Source organism: Cryptococcus neoformans, chromosome 5 (assembly GCF_000149385.1).
Source record: "Cryptococcus neoformans var. neoformans B-3501A chromosome 5, whole genome shotgun sequence".
Lineage (NCBI taxonomy): Eukaryota > Fungi > Basidiomycota > Tremellomycetes > Tremellales > Cryptococcaceae > Cryptococcus > Cryptococcus deneoformans.
The window spans coordinates 520,579-541,007 of NC_009181.1; the positions used below are offsets into that span (position 1 = coordinate 520,579).

The 20,429-nt window shown below is 47.7% G+C and overlaps 9 protein-coding genes across 9 annotated transcripts; 4 read left to right on the forward strand and 5 right to left on the reverse strand.

Annotated features, from left to right (window-relative positions):
- Positions 1-876: 876 nt before the first annotated feature.
- On the forward strand, positions 877-1,673 carry CNBE1960 (hypothetical protein; the record flags this gene model as incomplete). Its single annotated transcript, XM_770389.1, has 2 exons — positions 877-1,152; positions 1,218-1,673. 2 exons carry the CDS (start codon positions 877-879, stop codon positions 1,671-1,673), a joined length of 732 nt encoding a protein of 243 aa, XP_775482.1.
- Positions 1,674-1,802: 129 nt separating this feature from the next.
- On the reverse strand, positions 1,803-4,042 carry CNBE1970 (hypothetical protein; the record flags this gene model as incomplete). The annotated part of the gene is made up of 4 exons (XM_770390.1): positions 1,803-3,360; positions 3,420-3,720; positions 3,768-3,789; positions 3,848-4,042. The coding sequence occupies 4 exons, from the start codon at positions 4,040-4,042 to the stop codon at positions 1,803-1,805; spliced, it is 2,076 nt and encodes a 691-aa protein (XP_775483.1).
- Positions 4,043-5,226: 1,184 nt separating this feature from the next.
- On the reverse strand, positions 5,227-5,929 carry CNBE1980 (hypothetical protein; the record flags this gene model as incomplete). Its single annotated transcript, XM_770391.1, has 3 exons — positions 5,227-5,334; positions 5,400-5,500; positions 5,563-5,929. The coding sequence occupies 3 exons, from the start codon at positions 5,927-5,929 to the stop codon at positions 5,227-5,229; spliced, it is 576 nt and encodes a 191-aa protein (XP_775484.1).
- A 1,372-nt stretch (positions 5,930-7,301) lies between these two features.
- Positions 7,302-7,913, forward strand: CNBE1990 (hypothetical protein; the record flags this gene model as incomplete). The annotated part of the gene is made up of 3 exons (XM_770392.1): positions 7,302-7,399; positions 7,473-7,534; positions 7,708-7,913. 3 exons carry the CDS (start codon positions 7,302-7,304, stop codon positions 7,911-7,913), a joined length of 366 nt encoding a protein of 121 aa, XP_775485.1.
- Positions 7,914-8,754: 841 nt separating this feature from the next.
- Positions 8,755-9,318, forward strand: CNBE2000 (hypothetical protein; the record flags this gene model as incomplete). Its single annotated transcript, XM_770393.1, has 2 exons — positions 8,755-9,066; positions 9,154-9,318. The coding sequence occupies 2 exons, from the start codon at positions 8,755-8,757 to the stop codon at positions 9,316-9,318; spliced, it is 477 nt and encodes a 158-aa protein (XP_775486.1).
- A 174-nt stretch (positions 9,319-9,492) lies between these two features.
- On the reverse strand, positions 9,493-11,579 carry CNBE2010 (hypothetical protein; the record flags this gene model as incomplete). The annotated part of the gene is made up of 8 exons (XM_770394.1): positions 9,493-10,106; positions 10,170-10,312; positions 10,363-10,556; positions 10,607-10,837; positions 10,895-11,035; positions 11,085-11,150; positions 11,203-11,358; positions 11,412-11,579. 8 exons carry the CDS (start codon positions 11,577-11,579, stop codon positions 9,493-9,495), a joined length of 1,713 nt encoding a protein of 570 aa, XP_775487.1.
- Positions 11,580-12,150: 571 nt separating this feature from the next.
- Positions 12,151-13,204, forward strand: CNBE2020 (hypothetical protein; the record flags this gene model as incomplete). Its single annotated transcript, XM_770395.1, has 8 exons — positions 12,151-12,260; positions 12,315-12,369; positions 12,422-12,515; positions 12,575-12,653; positions 12,728-12,783; positions 12,845-12,990; positions 13,040-13,108; positions 13,172-13,204. 8 exons carry the CDS (start codon positions 12,151-12,153, stop codon positions 13,202-13,204), a joined length of 642 nt encoding a protein of 213 aa, XP_775488.1.
- A 169-nt stretch (positions 13,205-13,373) lies between these two features.
- Positions 13,374-15,925, reverse strand: CNBE2030 (hypothetical protein; the record flags this gene model as incomplete). Its single annotated transcript, XM_770396.1, has 11 exons — positions 13,374-13,573; positions 13,636-13,660; positions 13,719-13,829; positions 13,885-13,950; positions 14,005-14,117; positions 14,169-14,460; positions 14,509-14,608; positions 14,654-14,673; positions 14,724-14,816; positions 14,866-15,691; positions 15,747-15,925. The coding sequence occupies 11 exons, from the start codon at positions 15,923-15,925 to the stop codon at positions 13,374-13,376; spliced, it is 2,025 nt and encodes a 674-aa protein (XP_775489.1).
- A 479-nt stretch (positions 15,926-16,404) lies between these two features.
- Positions 16,405-17,813, reverse strand: CNBE2040 (hypothetical protein; the record flags this gene model as incomplete). The annotated part of the gene is made up of 3 exons (XM_770397.1): positions 16,405-16,596; positions 16,647-17,152; positions 17,210-17,813. 3 exons carry the CDS (start codon positions 17,811-17,813, stop codon positions 16,405-16,407), a joined length of 1,302 nt encoding a protein of 433 aa, XP_775490.1.
- Between the last annotated feature and the right edge of the window lie 2,616 nt (positions 17,814-20,429).

Here is a 20,429-nt window from a genome sequence, read left to right on the forward strand (position 1 = left end):
TGCCCATTCTATGGTCCGTACTACGCAAACAGAATATCAGCTGGCTCGTCGTACGTACCGAAAGGTGTGGCTTTACGGGTCACTTGGCTATTGCTGCTTACTGCTGTATTATGCTCCTTGCTGTCTTCTCAGACAGATGAAGTCAATTTCATGTCATTGTACTCACTGGGGAAAATGAGCTGCCGTTTCGCTGAACTCGACTAAGTAATCCCTTTACTTCAGGTATCGATAAACTAAAAAAGGCCTTTTCCATACTCTCCTTGGCCGTATCAATCACCGATCGAGCTTGATGATGACCTCTACATCCTTGGCGTTATCGCTGCTTTTGGTGTCAGTACAGAAACTTGCAGTACCGCAGGATGACCGGAAGAACACTGCATCGACAAATACCCGCGAGCACGAGATGGTGGTGCTGAATATCTATTTATGGTGTGTTATTTTTTACCTGGGCAAAGCCGTTGGAGAAGTGGCCATTGGAGAAGCGGCGGACAGATCACAAATGGGCGAGAGTGTCGGAATCTTTGGAAAAAGTACATATAGGCTGCATCGACATAGGCTCGACACAAAACTCGTGTTGTTCAATCCGCATTGATTACATAATACAACTATAGTACGAGAAGGGGAGCGACATGCAGTTCAACTGAGCCAATACGCACAAATAGTAATTGGTTTGTTGTTGCTGCATTTTACCCATCTTTTCCCGCTTCATACCATACATCCCATCCCCAGCCAAATATGAACCCCTCCAATCCCCAAACAAAATTCTACTCAGACCTATTCCGCGCGCAGCAGTCCCAAGCCCAATTCATCCCAAACTCAGGCAACTCAAACACCTACAACTATGGCGCGACCCCCCTTCCTTCATCTGCTGGCCAGATGCCCATGGTAAACAATCCAGACCTCGCCATGATTGCTAGACAGGGGTATCTTCAGCAGCAACAACGGCTTGCGCAGATGGGTCAAATGGGCGTCCCCAACATGATGCCTCCTCAAGGAGGAACGCCTCAACAGGGACAGCCCCCCGTTTATATGGGCATCGCTCCGGAGATGAGAGAAAAGCAAGCTATGGAAGCTGCCGCTAGAGAAACCATGTTGAGAGAAAAAGCTATGAGGGACGCTGCATTGCATGAAGCAGCTAAGAAGAGGGCTCGAGTGAGTATCTGCTTCGTTCTGTACTGCGTTTGGCATTGGGGAAAACTGATCAAACTGCCGCAAAGACCAAACCGACACCAGCGCAGCAAGCAATTGCGCGCCAACCAGGCGCGTTCCAGCCACCAATATCAAACGAACAATATCTCAAATCTGCCCTCACTGGCCCGCCTTCTGCTCCATCAGCCGTGCCTGCCGCGTCCGTACCAGGACCAGCGGCCGAACCAATAGAGCCATGGGCCGACCCATTGGATGAGCTTGATCCGCGTGAACTTGCCATGGCAAGATTCAGGAAAAGACACGAGGTCATCAATGAAGTGTTTGGACCGGAGACTGTGAAGGAAATCGTTACAGCGGGTGATTGGGATTCTTGGGAAGAAATGGAAGAAAAAAGGCTTCAACAACAGGTCGAGCAGCTTGAAAAAGAAGTAGAGGAGCTCGAGAAAACAATGGAGGGCAATATTGAGGCGTTCAAAGAGAGGCTAGAAGATATCGAGTCCGGCGAGGTTGCTAGTAATGCTTGATTGTATGACAATGTATATAATGTACCTACAGGAAGCTTAAAATATACAACAGCACTTTTCCGGACACGGGGGGTTGCAACAAACAACATATACAGCGGATTGTACAAATAAAGCGGAAATATCTAACATCTATCCAAAGTTCCAAACCTTGATAGCTTCCTCCTTTGCACCTCTAACAACTCCCACAATCTTTTCCTCATCGAACGCAAGGCAACGAATCTCCTTTCTTCCGTCTCTCTCTTCAACCTGATTTTGGGTTCTGGGCGGCTGAGGAAGAAAGAGTGTGCGCGCGGCCGAGGAGATGGACTGAGGATGTGGCAAACCCTCGTGGCCGGCTCCCTCTTCTTTATCAACCTTATTGCTCTGCGAATAGTAAGGACCAGATGCACCTTTCCAAGTGCTCCGCCGTCCTCCCTCCCTAACTTCAACATATCCCACAGTTCTGCCCGCCTTACGTCTCTCTTCACCATCATCGTCATCACCACTACTTTCCAGTTGCTCCTCATCATCCAGCTCCCAGACCAGGACTTTTCCGTCTTTACAGCCAGAAACACACCTCCCAGAGGCCAGTGCTACTGATGCAATAACTGAAGAATGTGTTACGAGTGTTTGGGAGTGTTTGATGATACCGTCATCGCAATAACTGGAATTGGGTGAAGAAAACGGAAGTGAAAACACTTCGACCTTGTTGCATTCCCCCGCCAATACGCACCACCGTCCATCCGTTCCCACACTCTTTGCCGCACCCTTAACTCCCACTGCTGGTCGTATTTTCCTCGGCCAGATGGGTTCGCCAGCCGTGGATCTCGGAGAGACATGGTAAGTGGGCCCTCTAGACACGCTAGGTGTGGATAACGATGATACCGGAGGGAGTAAAATGGTAAATTCTTGAACGGCAATCGTCCAAGATGAGGGATAGACGGGCGTGGAGTAGGTGAGGGCCGCCTGGAACGATTGGCTGGTGCCATGGTCAGCCACAAACTGACCGCCGCTGTCTTTGCCTTCCGGGAAAGATGGCAGAAGGGTCAAAGTTGCAGGATGGAATGATACGTCTGACCGCATTGTAGTTATACGTCTAGGTAACTGCCCAGATTGGAGATCGAACACACTCAGATGAAATGCCTTTGAGCATACGACCAGCAATCGGCTGTACATTGAAGCGTAGACAATGGGATCACCTCTATCCTGGCCGTACATCCGGCGGCGAACAGAAGGCGGCCGGGATTGTCCTGGGCTGACTGCGTCACGCACCCAGGTGACACCTCTGTTTGATAAAGCTGAAGACAAGCGTACTGTGAGAATAACAAATCCCCCAGATTGATAGAAGACGGCCATCCTTGCAGGCAGGCTTCTTTCCCCATCCCCTTCTTCAGGGAATACCACCGCTTGATCGGCACATATTGCTGTGACATTATCTGGTCTCGACGGCGAGCTCCAGCCTGGCGGAGGAGGAATAATACCTATGGGACTGTTGATGTGAGAGGCTGAAGACGGGTAGCAGTAAACCAATGGAGAGTCGGGAGAAGCAGTGAATATAAAGGAAGGAAACAGGGCGAGATGCTGAGTGCTCGGTCGTGGTGGGACAGATGAGGGATTGAACAGTGGTAAACCCTCAGATGGGTGCACAGAAGGGGATGGTGAAGGAGGTAGGGGCATGGTAGCTTGGGATAGAACATTACCATTTGACCTGAAACGTAAGATCAAGATCAGTACATTATATTTCTAGAGTAGCATCCACAAACTTACCAATTTGTCCCCAGCCGCAGCATCATCTTCCAGTCCACTCCATCATTCCTTACGTATTGCCCAACCATATCCAAGCTTCCGAATGTTTCTGCTCTATTTCCACTTTGTACTTCTTCTGGTTTTCCAGGGGTAGTCGGTAAAGAAGTAGAAGCACTAGATGTCCTAGACGGAGATGGAGGAGGAAATGCTCTTGATGGAAGGCGCGCAATCGGTCGCAAAGAACCGGCTACGGTCATTGGTGTAGTCTTTGGTGACTCTGGTGTTTGTATCAGTCTCGACTGGTGTGGATGGGGATACTTGTCTAAAGAGTGTTAGTTCAAATACGTGCACTGAGAACGGTACACTTACCGAGATATAACCTCTTCCACAACTACAGCAGAAGCAGCCAGTATCAGCATCTCGTGCTCGTCAACTTTCGATCTACTCACCTGAGGATCCAAACTCATTACCTGCCAGTATCTACAGACTCCTTGTACCTTAGCAAGCTCATTTGCAGACAGAAACGATAGTATCCTTAGGAATATCTCTTGAAATGGAAAGAGGTCTGCTATCGAGTGGCGAGTAGCTGCTGACCGTTTTGCCGGAGAGCCGGGGCTTGAAGGAGGGCGCTGCCGCTTGGGCATATTGCAGGAGTGGAGAGAAAGCTCTACAGTCTTGAATGGGCGCTTGCAAGCAGAGATAAGTTGAATATTTGGGTTACTAAGATGGGTGTACATGCAGTGGTACATGCGCATTCGGCTGGAACCTCGGCTCGGCTATACTACGAGTAGTCCTGACCGGGACATTTTTGTATATTAACTTTCAACTTAACACGTATCAGACTGAGCCTTAATTAATTATATTCCCTAATAACTAAAATCAGTAGTCCTGGTCACTCGCCGGCGTCCGTCACGCCGTCTTCTTGGGCTGCTCTCCGCCATCGTGGTCGTCAACCTCTACATTTTGTCTAATATTCGGCCAACAATCAACTTTCTCCAATTCCTCTACCATCACCATTTCACGCCCTCAGTCAAATCCTTCATTGACAATCCATTCCTCAAGATGAACCCCGGAGGCCCCCCATTACTCGCTACGCAGCTTTCGCCTGAAGTCTCTCCTCTCTACCCACAATCAGTGATGCACAATAATAGGATACTTTCTTCGATAAATACTGTGAGTCTCTTCATGATAATCGCTATGCTGCAACACGTGCAAAGTGACATGTAAAACTGCCATCAGAGCTCCGAACCCTTTGCTGATATTGTCCTGTTTTCGCCTCATGTCAGCTATCTGCCTGTTTCTCGGGACTGATCGCTGGAATCTTGGGCCTGACAAATACTTCAGGGTTCCTTCTGTACCTGCTTTCTTCTGTAGCCACCGCTGCCGCCATAGGGTCATTGAAATGTGGGTTCGACATCAGACGCTATGTGCCGGACGCCCAAATACAAAGGAAGAAACAACCAGTAAACAGAAGCAACGGAGTGAAAGAGAGCAGAAAATATTCTTGGAGGGGTTGGTGGGCACTCACAGGTTTGGGACAAGAAAACCTCCTGGGCTTTTTGTTGTTCTGGATCGGAAGTTATGCGTTGATACATGGTGAGCATTTCCGCTTCGCTAACAGCAATTCGCTAATCTCCACGCCCTAATAGTGTATGACTGAAGGACTGCACGATGCATGGATAGGAGTACATATAGCGGCACTTTATGTTCTGTTGTACACGATGCTTTACCATATAAGAATGACTGTATTTATGGTTCTTCTCCGCATTAACCTCTTAACTAGTTGCGCTGTATTTGTTCACCAAAATAAAGCACATTGAACGGCTGATCAGCGTGGTTCGCCGGTGCGCGGGTCAATGGGACCCAAAGGACACAGCGCTGCAGCCACGCGGCGGCCTTCCTCCACTAACAGGTTGTAGGTGGACGCAGCATTTCGCTAAGGACGTAATGTCAGCTAGTGGGAATAAAGAGAAATTGGAATGGAAGCAATCGTTAACTCACTGAATCCATCACATCAAGCTGGATGCCCAAGCCACTGATATATTCGCGCAATCGTTTCGGCGCCGGCAATGCCCGTTGTCCGGTGCCCAGCAAGAGTATCTCTAAATTGCTCATCAGCTGGGCGTTGCTTGGTCAAATGGTGTGCTAGCAGCTGGGGACTGACCCGGTCTCGGCACAAGCATCTCCAGCGCCCCAAATCTCTCCTTTTCCCATCCGTCCCAGACTTTTTCTAAACCGCCTTTCTCACCTGCTTGAGGTTGCCTTGGAGGGTCAACGTCCCATAATAAGACTTTACCAGAATGCAAAATTGCCCCTCCCGGTATGATGAGGTTGTCGGATAGGATGAATCCTCTGGGTGTAAGTTTACTGATTATCAGGGTGGGAGAATTGGCATCGGGGTCGGTTGGCGCCAAAATATTCTGTAAGTATCGACGCGGCGAGAATACCCTGGCGGTTGCGCGAGTGACAGGAAGCGTGGCGGGTCGCATATATGTACGGAAAGCGTGCGCTGAATAGGGTAAAAGTGCCATTGTGTTATGAATGATGACCTTGAAAATGATCGATCGGACAAACAGAAGAGAGTGGCTGAGCGAGCAAGGAAAGAATTATGGAATTATGAGCTCATGGAGTTCATTCGTCATCATATATTTATCGCAGAGCTGCCATTCGCTGATTCCAATTGGTTCGGATCAAGAGGATTCGTCCAGCAGCTGAGTTCCGTCGCAATAATCTCTGCTTCGCGATTTGTGAAGATTGTCATATGGTGGATCTGAATATTTCTGGGACAAGCCAACAAGCACTTACCACGCTTGACCTCAAATGGCCGTCCATTATATGCTACATACGTCCTGTGCACTCGCCGACCCTCACAACAAGTCTTTCAACTCTTCGATCCTCAGCCTTCAATCTTTACTGGTCGAGCCTTTCAGGAAGATCCTCAATTGTCAAGTCATGATTCAGCACATGCTGGAGTGCTGCTACTTGTGGACAACAGAGGATTTTTGGAATTTTGCGCCCAGATTCAACAACAAATAACACAAGTACGCGGTCTATTTGCGGATCATTTGCGGGCCAGAAGATGATTTAGTAGTACCCATTTAGGTACTTGTGCCCTCTTTGCTGCCAGCGTTGTCCATGGTCTACGGTGGATGATGTTGTTCACGTGTTACTGTGTGTGTGTAATATCTTGCATACATCAGACGAACAAGTATGGAGGGCGCGAGCGCAACGGCACAACAGGTTCCCTAATTTTAACGGTCATTCGGCTGATTTGCCGTTCATTCTGCAATCAGCAGGGCTTGAAAGCAACGAAGACGACGAAGACATTCATCAGCATGCGTAGCTACCGTCTTTGGTGAGTCAGACTGGCTAGATCGCCGAGGCATTGGTGGTAGGCGGTGGGCAGTGAGCAAGGAGAATCTGATAATGGACAGAGAACACGAATGATGATGTTTGAGGACGAGAGCGAGCGGGGCGAAAGGTGTTGATGCGTGAGTGCACTTGACGATGGAAGCAGGCAGCGGCCGACAGAGGCGTGAGAAAGCCGAGATCCGGAATCCAACTAATAGCGGCTGTTGCGGTTAAACAGAACTCGGAAATAGCATAATACGATGGATGGAACAGCGGCCTGGACCGGACCTGATGATGGTGACGTTGTTCCTTTTACTCATCAATTTATTAAGCACTGTGGGGATGCGACGCCTAAAGGCACGGTTGAAAAAATCACCGACGTAGGCACTGAACCTCCACTTTCGTTTGTCGATCCTGTTCGCATCGATCATTAGGCGAAATTATATATGACCGTCACCAATCGTCTACGTCAAACCCCAATCCCCACAACCATCTTCATACCCCTACACCCAGATATCTTACTCTTTCATCCCTAGTCTGTTTATAATCCCCATGATCACACACATGCAAGGTCACCGAGCCATTTCAAAACGCCCTCTCTATCCCCCAAGGCCCCCTCCAGGCATTAAGCGGAAGCTTTGGGAATGGAAGTGAGTTCATTTTTGCTCTGCCTCAAAAAAGTTGTTATTTGTGTATTGATCGCTGATTCTCACTGTATTGCAGAATCAAATTTGACTGCACCTTTGCTCTTTCTGTCATGGGGCCTGGCGAACAAATGGTAATTGGTAAGTTGCTCGCTTCGCTTGTCAGCCAAACGAACAACAATTTTCGGCACCCTATGCCCCAAATATTACCCTCAGGTATTTTTCTCCTTTTTTAGTTTGCGCCCCTCTTGAATCAATTCGGGTTCTCATTGCCGCTGATGCTTATTTGGTGCGTTCGCTAACGTTGTACACAGGCGCAACTTTTGCCATCATTGCCTTACTGGTGCTTGTTTATGTCTATAACTACCTTCCCAGTCAGATTTCCCACACCTCGCGGCGATTAGCTTACTATATCCACGGAGACGAAAAAACTGCTCATTTCATGGAGGAGATAGGAAGGAACATTCTTCGCGGTTGGACTATCAACATGAATGGAAAAGGAGATCCGATTCTCGCTTGAAAAGAGGAAAGCGAGGGAACAACGTCGGACAACACCACAAAGCACAGCGGTCGCCCATCGATATATTGTAGCATAAACATTTGGAAGTCCCCGGAGAATCATAATACATCAATTATAATATTAGTAATCGCTGCTGTATCCATGAATTTCATAATAAATCATTAATGGAGGCCATCGACATGGGTACTACTACCTGCTCCATTGCGCTCGTCCCCATCTTCTGTCTTGACTCATTTCCATCACCTTTGTTAAGCGCCTGCCATTTAACTGTATGTACCTGTCGTGATTTTTAGCAGCTATACAAGCCCAGTTACGCACCCAACAACATTTGACTTTTTACGGGTACAAGTACTCGGGCTCTGACAAGTGTGAAGGACAAGGAAAAAGGAATGATCCTCAACAACCAAAATTACAGATCTGTCGTTTGTTTAAAATGTATGTGATATGGGTTAGATTAAGATTGCACACTCTAGTGATCCCTTTTCATCTATAGCTACAACCACTGAAGCTGTAGCCCATCGTAAACCCAATTCTCTGACTTGTTGCGCACATCGATCCTTTGCAGGGGCCCCTCCGTAATACCCTTCGCGCGTCATTATTGTTAATCCTTTCACTGCCTTTTTGCTTCCCTTTTAGGCTACTCAATGGCCTGTAACCTCGTGAATTATAGTGAAAAGAGATATTTGGCGAAATAACAAGTATTTTCTTGTATAACATCCCTGACAGCAACTTATACGTATCTGTCGTATCAAGATATTTCTCGAGCTGCACGAAACACATTATTTAGCTTCAGCGAGCGATCCCCATAGCAAGCACTATCTCGAAGCTGACATACATCACCATGGACCCTTGGTCAGTCTCTATCGACACCTTGTTCCTTGTTCTCACCCTACTCCTAATCCCTTCCATCTCTCGGACGCCTCAGCTCAATATCACCCCACCTGGCGATCTTTTGATTTCTCCGCCAGCTAGCCCCCTTTCGCCTATCACACCAGCTAGCGCCTCAAGCTCCCATTTGAGTGTACCTGGAGTTGGTATGCCTTTTGTGGTTCCCAGCATTATCTTAACTCCAGATGCACCGGAAACCTACTCGCGCTCTAGACGGTCATCAATTGGTAGCCTCACGAAGCGATTTGGACACAAACGCAAGTCTGTGAGCTTCTCGCTCTCTGCAATAGATGACGTTCTTCCTCCCCAAACATCCCCTAATAAACATCGACCGCCAACTCCTTTTGTCAAGGGCCCTACGAGCCCGAGTCCCAGTGTGAGCTCCGCAAACAGCCAGCCTGGAACGCCGATCCTTGTGATAGCTGGCATTACCGGGGAAGGGACGGCACAGAGCATGACGCATGGAAAAGATGTCGAAGATGCAATGGGCGTGAAGAAGAAATGGCTGATGGCGTAATGGAGTCCCATAATGCGAATGAGAAATGAGTTGACGAAACGATAACATACTCTTTGATTTTTAAAAAAAAAATCTCAATCCTTGACGAATGACAACTTTATGTAGTCCATGTATTAATATAATCGACAGCTTGATGGACAAGAAAACGTACTGTGAAATAGCACCTAAAGTATCCTAATCTTTCATCCTCCATATAAATATGGACATACCCTCCCCCACACCCACAATCCATCTGGCTCCCCTGGGACTTATTGCCACATTGCAGATCCCTGTGCGGTATTGGGATCTCAGCCAAGGCTCCCGCTTTGTTGGCCAGGGAGAAGTGGTAGGTCTCAGCCTCCAAGGAACCAGCAAAGAATTATGAGCCGAGCCGGCCGCTGACCTCGTCTCGCTTCCCTCGTCAGGAAAAGTGATGTATTTGCGCTTGACCACCTGTTGGGTCGAAGATTTCTTGCGCATTTTTGATCCTTCGGTGTTTTCTTTCTCAAAGTCTACAGATATGTTATAGATCTCGGGCTTGTAGGGACGTAACTCTGTTATCGGCCGAGGGGGTCTTCCGTCTCTTGCCATCAAGAAGTTATACAAACGAACCTCGGGATACCAGTGTTTTCTCATCTCCCTGGGGTCCATCTGATGCGGGCAAGCGAGGAGTGGGTCAGTGACTATATTATTACTGTTCGGAAAGCGAGCCAAATCTGCCGAGGTAGGATGGAAACCACGATGGAGATGCGGATGACGGAACCACATATCGGTCAATGTGTTAACCCGGCTAACGACCATAAATGACCCTATAGGGAATGTGAGTGTAAAGTAGGTGTTGAAAAAAACAAAAACAAAAAAGGCAAACATACCAGAATCAGTATAATCACTGTAAGAAGCCGGCTCCATGCTAAGAGGTGCGTACTCGTCTTCTCTGAAGTAACGGGAATAGCTCAGCCATTGCCATGTCACCATCACCTTATCACCACGTATGATAAGAATGTCATCCGTAATCCTTGATAAAATGCTTAGTAACAGTCAAATTTGACCGGATCCACAACTCACCATTCGATCCAGTCCAGGAAACCATAATGAAGACGACTTGTGGAAAAGAGAGGAAAGTACATAATTATCGGTCGATAGCCAAGAGGGGTCGGGATTGGAACTGGTGACGGGTCAGGAAAAGGTGGCAGAGGCCAGATTTTGGCTGTATAATCCATGCCGCAGGTAGCGATGGCCCTTTTTGTGGGGTGAAAAGCCTGTGAAAGCATTAGAACTTGTCGTCTATGGATGCAGAGATTGTATTCACACATGAGACGACGTAGGCACGATGTCCTCCTTTTCCTTCACCTGCTAATACAGCGACAATGACATTACCTTCATCGGCATCTGCCATTGGATAATTTTCAGAAGGAAGATCACCAGGAGGCGGCGATGGCGCATCCGATCCCAGAATATTCCATATCCTTATCGATCGATCACTCGATGTCGAGGCCAGAATATGTGGGTTCAGAGGAGCGAAAGCGAGACAAAGGATTTCCTGATAATATCATCTCACATCAGACCAAAAGCTAGGAGCTGCGTTGGCGAAACTCACATCTCCATGGCCTTTCAGAGTCCTGATACATCGCTTTGTGATTATGTCGATGATGTAGATCAAGGCATTCGCACCTGCAACGGCAATAAGAGGATGGCAGGTGAAGGGGTGATAGGTCCAAGCGAGTGTGTAGAGAGTATCCTGTCAATGGTTAGCTAGGTTGCGCCATGAGTCATCAAAATATGATTACATCTTCAAAACTCATGTCCAACATTACTCTCCAGGGTTGATTGTCCGCGCATTTGCCTATCATTAACTAATAGACAGTCAATGAGGAATGGAACAGGTGAATGTCCAATTTGTCTTGCCTTGTTGAGCCCACAGAACGCCACGGTGTCCTCAAAATCGTCCCATTTCCACTGGTCTAAGCCGTCAGGCCTTTTCCATGGCTTTAGAGCTCCTACGAACGGCCAAAACTTGGCATCGTCGTACCGATCCAGGTCATTGGTAAGTGAATCGCCTTGCTGCATATAGAATGAGCGTCTCACTTGGCCATATTTGAGATGAACCAACGTACGTGTATTACAGAGTGTATTGCATAAGGATGCGAGGTCCAGCGCTGCTTTGAGTTGCCGGGATCCCTTCTATACCATCTAGATTCTTGTTCGGCGGATGGGAGAGGAGAATGTGTCGTTTCTGATCCAAAATCTAACGTACTGTGAGTGGATTCTGACCTTGCAAGCATTGCGGTGTCAGATGTATGGAGAAATGCCAGGGAGAACCTGGGACATCAGACGGAAGACTGGGAGTCAAACTGTCTTCGCAAAGTGGAGGACGCGGCTGAGTTTTGCTCTTATTTGGTGCCGCTACAGCCATTATGTAATACGGAGATGAGCGATAGGTGATGGGAGGATGGCTTGAGCCGAGAGCCGAAGAGGGTTGTCCGATAACGAGGGGGATCATCTCCTGCTGAGGAGTAGCTCATCTCTCAGGCTGCCCCGCGTGTGCTCCCCCTACTCCAACAAACTCCCCCCCTGTATCCCCTTCATCCACCCCCTGCCACTCTCCACCACCACCCGGCTCCTTTCGCCCTCGACTCGACCACCACATCCGCTACAACGAACGTGCTCCGATAACATCGCACGCATCCCAGACACGCCCAGATAACATCCTCCATTCATACGATTACATTCGCCACCTCCTATATAGTACATTATTTCTATAACCGCATTATTTCCTCCCCCAATTATAAGATCACTCGAATCTCAGATCGTTGTCAGCAACACCCTCCACCACCTCACCCACGCAGAGCCACCATGTCCAAGATCAATATCTCCAACCATCCTCTGGTCCTCTCAAAGCTTACCCAGCTAAGGCTTCATGACCTTCCTCCCAAAGACTTTCGTGAGGGGATCAGAACTATTGGGTACGCCCGTGTGATGGACCGCGTAATTCAGGTAGACTGACGATGGTGTGATAGCTCAATGCTCATTTACGAAGCCGCTCGTGATCTCCCCCTACGAGATGTGCCCGATGTATGTTATGACAAGGAACATGTGGATTGGAATGGAAACTGATATCCTGCAGCTTCGATCCCCTATCGCTCCCTTCACAGGCCAGACCATCCCTTTGCGCATTGGCCTCTCTCCCATTTTGCGAGCCGGTATTGGATTAACCGATGGTGAGTCTCATTCTAGTCAGGCAAAAAGCTATACCAAATCCTCATCCTATGCGCTGCAGCTGCGCTTGAAAGCTTCCCTGAAGCCACTGTACTCCATCTTGGCCTCTTCCGAGATAAAGTGTCATTGCAAGCTATCGAGTAGGCAGTCGATCACGCTTTGATCCCCCATCCAGGCTTTATGCTGATGAACTGCTGGACCAATCTACGATCAGATACTATTCAAAGCTTCCCTCTCAGGTCACCGCCGACCTCGTATTCCTCCTTGATCGTATGTTTCTATTACTATCGCAAATTTATGGTATACCAAGACTTACTCGTATGCGGCACAGCCTTGATTGCCACTGGAGGGACTGCTATCGCTGCCTTGAACATGCTCACCGAATGGGGGCTTGAGCAATCTCAGATCAAGGTCGTTTCAGTCCTTGGCTCAAAGTTGGGAGTAAAGAATGTGCAAGATGAATTTCCCAATGTAGAGGTCAGTGTTGCACCCGGTAAGCAGAAACAAAAGGTTAACTTGGGGATAGATCTATATCGCCGCCGTCGATGACGAGCTTACCGACAAAGGCTACATCTCTCCCGGACTCGGCGATGCCGTAAGTTATTGGCTCCGCTCTCTTTTTTTCAGTTGATATGTTAGCTTATTTTGAAATTCGTAGGGCGACAAATTGTTCAACACCTTTGCTCATTAGGAATTGCGTATGAAGAATAATACTTATCGCGATCATTTGTACAAGGCCAAGAATGTTCATCCCATTATACAAAGAGTCATAAACGTTCATCATATCATATCTATCTGCTAAAACTGAATTCGACACACCTCTAAAAAGGGGATACACTTCTCTATGCGCCTGTCTAATTTTATTCATCTCTTCTAATGCCACCCCTCTCTCTAAGGTCATTCATACCAAGTGAATGCCGTCGTCTCCCAGTACCTAGCCAGTTTTTCCAATTGGTTGTACCAGTACCAACAAACATGACTACTCGGTCTCTTGCCACACCAGCAAGACCATCACCATGGCCTGCTGTAGCGTCCCAGTGAAGACCAGATGTTACACCGTCTGTTCAGTCAGATGCATTTATGAGCCAAAGAAATGATAATAAGCGTACGAAAGACACTCACGGCGCTCAAGATACTTTCTAACCCTCTATTGAAGTTGATCAAGTTGATTAGAACTATAACGGTCACATTGAAATTGTACTCACGGCAGCGTCAATAATGATATCTCGTCCACCGAGGAAGAATGCGGTCTTCTTTGGATCAGCGGCGTCGGGAATCTCCTCGATGAAGAGGGTGTTTTCCGTCCAGTCAAAGTTCTGACATGGAGTCAACACGTTAATCGTACCCATGATTGAAAACCATACAACTCACACGTTGAATGTAATTGGCAATTCCTACTTCGGCAGCGATAAAATAATACAACAAGAGTTCCAAAGCCTGCCACATAATCATTAAGCTTTCTTTGCAAAATGGACAGAGGGAGTAACTCACAGTTGACGGCTTTCTATAGCAGAAGGAATGACACACATCGCCTTCCCAAAGACAAAATACTACCGGGTCAACGAATGTACTTCTCCTTATTAAACTTGGACAATCTTTTAATACTGGTTCCTAGGTTAACGGCAAAAATCAATGACTAAATATCAGGTACTCACTCCAGGCATGCCCGACACTCCCATTCGAATGACTCAACATGGACACACCGCCGATGACCTTTTCTCTATCGTCTCCTTCCCCACCTTGTGCTTTACTTTCGTCATCGCCTCCATTCCAGAATCCCCACTGACGACATATATTTTTCATAGCAGTGACCAATTCCGGCCTAGTCCATGGTCGGAGGTGTCGGTGATGAAAGAGTGCTTGAGATGTATGGGGTGATAGAGGTATAAGGAGAGGATGAGTAGGAAGCGATTGAATGAGGTGTTTGATGAGAAGGTGGGATTGAAGCTGACCGGGACGTCAGCTGACGCAACCAAACAGAGAATCATGACACACCAGCCCAAAACCTAACCCATGAAGGTAAACTACGGGCATGGCATTAGGAATTTTGCGGCCCTTGTCCGGGGTCCAATCCTTGGGTATGCGAATCAGGTAGCTGCAAGGAATGAGTTACGAGATTTTGCAGATACATATTACTTACTCAATATCTCCTTCACGATACTATGCACTATTTAGTCAAACGATCCACATCCTGAAAAGGACAAACTTACGAGCCCCATTCCCTGATAAGGGTATACTACCTCCCGAAGCCAAAGGTTCATGAGGTTGGAAAGGGCGTATAAAATGAGCGGTCTACTTTTAGCCTAGATATACAATCAAAATGTGCCTTTTATCTTCATTGATGGCGCTTACATTCACCGGATCCAAGGTCAATCTCATAACCTCTACCTTGGATGTAAACCCTTCCTCAAAGTCCACGCCAGTCCTTGCCTCAAGCAATTTGGTTGCCAAGTCAATGAAAGCCGATTGTTCCTTGTTCGCCCTTACATCTTCCAGTGGTAATCCGTAACAAGACCAAGCAAGCCAGACTTGGACGTTCAATTTTTTAATCGATTCCCAAGGTGCATGATTGAACCAAGTCCTCATTCTCTCGCGGAATTCAATCGCTCGACGATCCCACTTGTGTAGCTTGACGATTTCTCCGTTTTGAATAATGCCCTCATAGCCCGATTCCTCTTCCGTAGGTTTCAAGTTCCCCTCAATTTGATCCCTCAGCATCCTCTCGCGATCACCCTCTTCCTCCTCGACAAACGCGTCGATCACTGCCCTTTCGGTTTGAGTCATTCTTCCGGTTCGTTTCCTCTCTCGAAGACCAACCGACTCCTCATACTCTCTATCCCGGATGTGATACAGCTCGGCAACACTAATAAACCCCTTTTGGTAGTCTTCTTCAGCTCTCTCGGCTACGGCATCTCTCCCAGCAGGGTCCACGTCATTGTGCGCAAGGACCCCTTTGGGAGGAGTGGGGTATCTCAAACCAGAGTGAAACACTCGCCGCATGAGTGCCGTGCGGAACTCGTCAGAGACGTTGGATGGGGGAGACGGTCGTTGGACGAAAGAATTTAGATAGGACAGGTAAATTGCAAAGAGAGCTTCTGTGAGAGCATAGGCAGCGAAGAGAGTGGCTGTAAGGTTGTGAGGATACGGAGACAACAAGATGAACCATAAGAGATATGCGCTAAGTCCGCCATTTGTCAGTTTGGCTATATCCAACTCTCGGATGTAAAGCTCACCATGACATTGGGGTTATCATCCAAACCATAAGAACCAAACACATTGCAATATAGTATCCTCGGTCAGGCTTGCGCGGTTCGAGGTGTCGGGGATATTCCTCGTCCGGCAGGGGCGTAAGCTGGGGAAAATCGAAGAGGAGAAGGTGGTCATCGACCTCATCTGTATCTGCGACGGACATGCCTGCAGTAAAGATCGATTCCTAGCTATTGGAGAAGGGACACGTTACGATGAGAAAAGACTCGGAATAAAGAACGACGGCCCACGCGTTCGGCTGAAAAACCCCACGACCGCCGGCTCGTGCCTGAGATTAGATATGTGGTTTGGCCTCTGCAGACAACCTCAGTCTGCAAAATTTAATAACGATGGTGGAAGAACAATCTCCTAGGCCATACCGATGAATAGAAATACAGAGGCAATGACGATAGCATGTGGCTATCTGTTGACTAGGAGCGCCGAGGCCGGGGTGAGACACGAAGACAAAGGAACTCTAGCATTGTTGCTCTTCGTCAACTGCTTTTTCAGATGATGTGAACAGAATCTCATGATTGCAGTAATGACATAGGTATTGTTTGATGCTACAGACGCTTAACCTTACAAATACAGCATGCAGGCGATCTAGACACAAGAAGACTATCTCAGACGACAAGCATGTACAATCTATCCTTCGCCTTGCCATAACAGGACACCAAAGCCAGCGCAAATCATTCCCACGCCCACAAATGTCTGCAGGTCCGGAAGTGAGCCTATCCACAATGCGTCGACTATGGCAACGAGGCCTATAGCCAGCAGATTTGCGACTGAGGAGGTTGTAGGACCCCATATACCTATTAGGACCATGAGACCTGCATTCTAATAAACGATTAGTAAAGGCATCCGGGTACGCTTATATCGATACTCACGTATAGTGAGCCTCCCCATGCCACCACTTCCAGGCATAACCAGGTTTTCCCCACAGCTTCGCCGCCTGCTCCAGGCCACTTGAATACTTCATATCCCATCCAGTCCAGCCATATGATAGGGGGCCAGAGCAGAAGCAATGTTGCTATACCGATACAGCTTGTGAGAAAGTTCGCATGCAGTGCTGGAGGCAAGGGTACGGGTGGTTCTTGGTCGTGTATTCGTCGAGTCGATCCCGACTTCGGTATGATGAGTTGAGAAATAGACGTATGTCGACGAAGAGGCAATTCTTCCACTACAGGGGAAGATGATTCCAGAGGAATATCGGGCGTGGATGATGTGCGATGATGACGGTGGTAGAAAGCGCTCGGTGAAGAGGCAACATGGGCAGCGTTAGATGAGGGTAGCGGGGAATAATCGTCATCTGATGGTGTTGGTGAAACTCCTCCATGGCCTTCCGGAAGTGCCAACTTGTAGATCACTTCATAGAGTCCAAGGGCAAGAGCACCTATAAAATATATCTAGAATTAGAAGAGTTGAGCTAGCAGTCATCGGATGGACTCACCGAACAACATTATGCTGTCTCCAAGAGCCCTCTTTTCCGCCTCCTCTCCACCCTCACCCATTCCGTCTATGCTGATGACTAGAACTCCCATGAATGCTAGAATGATACTCCACACTGTCACCTTGTTTAAGGGCTCTTTGAGTAGGAGCAAACTGAACCCATAAGCCGCAAAACTACTTGTCGCATAGATGCTGGTAATGTCTACTGGCGTCGAATATTGCATGGCAATAAACCATGATATTGCGGGTACAGTGACCAAAATCGTAAGAAGTATCACTTTGCGACACCATCTGGGAAAGATCGTGGACCAAGAAGCTGTGTAGCCCGCTGATGTGGTCGGTATTGGACTAGCGAGTTCGAGTTGCTCAGTAAGAACATGGCGTAATGATGAGAGATACGCGATTACAGGGACCGATCCAGTGAGAGAAAGATATAAAAGATGTATCGGGAAGATGAATGAGAAAGTCGAATGTGTGAGGTAGAAGGAGAAATATGGCTGATCGTAATGTAGCTCGGCCGCGACGTAGTGCGCGAATTCTGTTTGAGCTGCTGAAGCGATGACAATCCCACCCAGTATGATGAATGGCAGGGGGGAAACCGTCATGGCCAGTTTTCGGGACTATTTGGCACTGGCTTGTTATTTCTTGGACAGATCAACGTATAGGCGAATCGTCGAACAAAGGAAATCAGACTTCGAACGAAGCGAGGCCAACAAAAGCAAAATAACTACGGAAGCAGATCAAAAGGCGATCAGTGGAAACAACAAACAAGTTCTATGGCCGATAACCGGGGAATCCAGACTATACTCGAGTACGATGTGCACCGCCTAACTACAGTACTGTTACATATGAGATTCTTACGAAATACAACTACGAACGGCTGTGATGATATTGCTGCGATACCGCCTCTAGTACACCTTTGTATCATTTTCACCATCTTCCCCCCGAATGATCAAAGGTATTACTCGTACAGTTGCCAAACCTATTGGTCAGTTAAAATCGCTTGTTCTCATGGAAAATCACAATTACAACGATGAACAAATAGGTGTACATCTTTCTCCAATAGCATGCTCGAATACGTCGTCTCCCACTGACCGCCCACACCCCGTCAAGCCAGTTCCGCCTCCACGCATTTTGATTACCTTTCTTCGACCTCGCTGCAACATCCAAAGTGGAAGTTCCATTTTTTTGGCAATATTGACGAACGACTCGAATGATCTATAGGGTTGTATTCGAACGAGACGCTGGATCCGTTCTTCTGCCCAACAAGACTAGCAAAAGATCTCGCTTCGCATCTTCTGGTGTGAAGGCAAGACTATTGCGAGCGCCTAGCTGCAAGCTATCGTCTCCGAGCAGCACCAACAGATCTTGACGAGTAATTAAGGAGGCCCAGCTGAGAAGGCGAAATGAAGGTTGTGAAGGGGTTTTGAGGAGTGCACGGATGTGAATGTCGGCATGGGATCTCCATGTAATGAGAGGACTTTCTCCGATTTGTACGACAAGCGACTTTGGCCGTCAATAGTACCTCGTAGTGCATTTATAACAGATGGTATGACCGGCTCTGACGCTAGGACACTCCTTCTCGGACAAAGTCCTCTCGCTCTCAGAAATGAGTGAACGACAAAAAGTAACCTTCTGATTTGTTGGCTCCATATCTCCAATCTCAACTTGCGTCTCAAGCGCCCAGTTTGAGGCGCAAAAAGGCAGGTGCGCGACAGCCAGACGTGATACAAGTGTTTCGTCAGACGATGTCATAGACAACAATGTTTTCGAGAGACTATGCGTATCGTATCGTTTGGTATGCCATGGTCAAATGAAACTGATCCAGTCAAGTTTTGTTCCCCATTTGAGGTCATAGGATCACAATTGCATTGTTGATGATCCTGAGCTGGACTTCTTGTTATTGAAGGAGGCCTATCTTGCTCGTCTCTTTCGGAGAGGGCCTGGCCTGATTTTCCAAAATCTGCTAGGAAAGATATATTGGACCATCGTGACGTATTGGTATCTGAATTGCGCGCTAGTGCAGTACGAAGAGCATTTGTGGATTGGACGGAAACGGAAGGGATCTGCGGACCTTCTCTAACGATGGCCGCGTCGGCTTGACTGGTATGTATAGGCAGCTTGACTGTAACATGCGGAGTTTGGGCAGCTCCAGCGGAAGTTGGTGTGGTTTTATAGCCGCAGGAGGGATGGACATTATTGCGCTGTTTTAAGTGTTCGCCTTTCTGAATCAAGTTCCGCCCTGCCTTGACAAACCGATGTTCTTCGTCCGCCCAAATGACGCGCCCAGGTTTTCGACCCCCGCTGCGATGCCGCAAGGTCAAAAATATTGCAATCGCAACGAAGATAGTTAATGCGATCCCACCGCCTAGAACGATTAGTCCTGAAGTGGACAACTCTTTTTTACTAACTGCAGACGTGGAAGTCTGTTTATGGGAGACATTTCGCTTCGTTGAAAAACCGCCAATTCGACTTACTTGCGATGCCTTGTTCTTATTGGCACTGAATGTAAAACAGATCAGCGACTAGATACGCCATTTAAAAGTATAATGAGCAAGTCATCAGAAGAGTAAAGAAGGTTTGAACAAAATGAAGAAGTAGGTGTCATTCAGCAGTGAAATTTTAAACAGCATAAGAGTACATTTAGACAGAAAATCACACTGACGCCGTCTAGACCTGTTCGAGTGTGAATTTCCCAGTGTGATTTCCATGGATGAGCATGTCCTTGTCAGCAGTTTTATGCGCCATATTTATCACATCAGAGTGGGACATCAGCGCGTAATGCGAGATCGATTGAGGCCCAGGTCAATGATTCAAATGTTTTGCTATAAATGATGACAGAGACAGAGAAGGCGGATAGTCGTCGGTGGGGCTGTGAATGTGTGACGCACCTGTAGGTCCGAGCGCTGGTAGCCACACCGTACCGATGTTCCCAACAAAGAGGGATTTTTTTGTCGTTCTTCGCTCTTGACTACGACATCGGAAATCATATTAGATCCATTGCCGGTGTCCTCTTTCATATTGCCCTCCTTAAGGCATAGCTATCTGAAATGCAGCATCAGCATTTAACCATTAGATGTACAATTTCCCATTCGCCGATGCACAGTCGTAGGTCACCAGGCATCTAGCACCGTGAGCATACCATGGTTCACCGCGAATTTGAGGAGCATCAACGCCGGCGTACTAACGCTCGCTGCTTATAGCATGGAGGAGGCTCACCG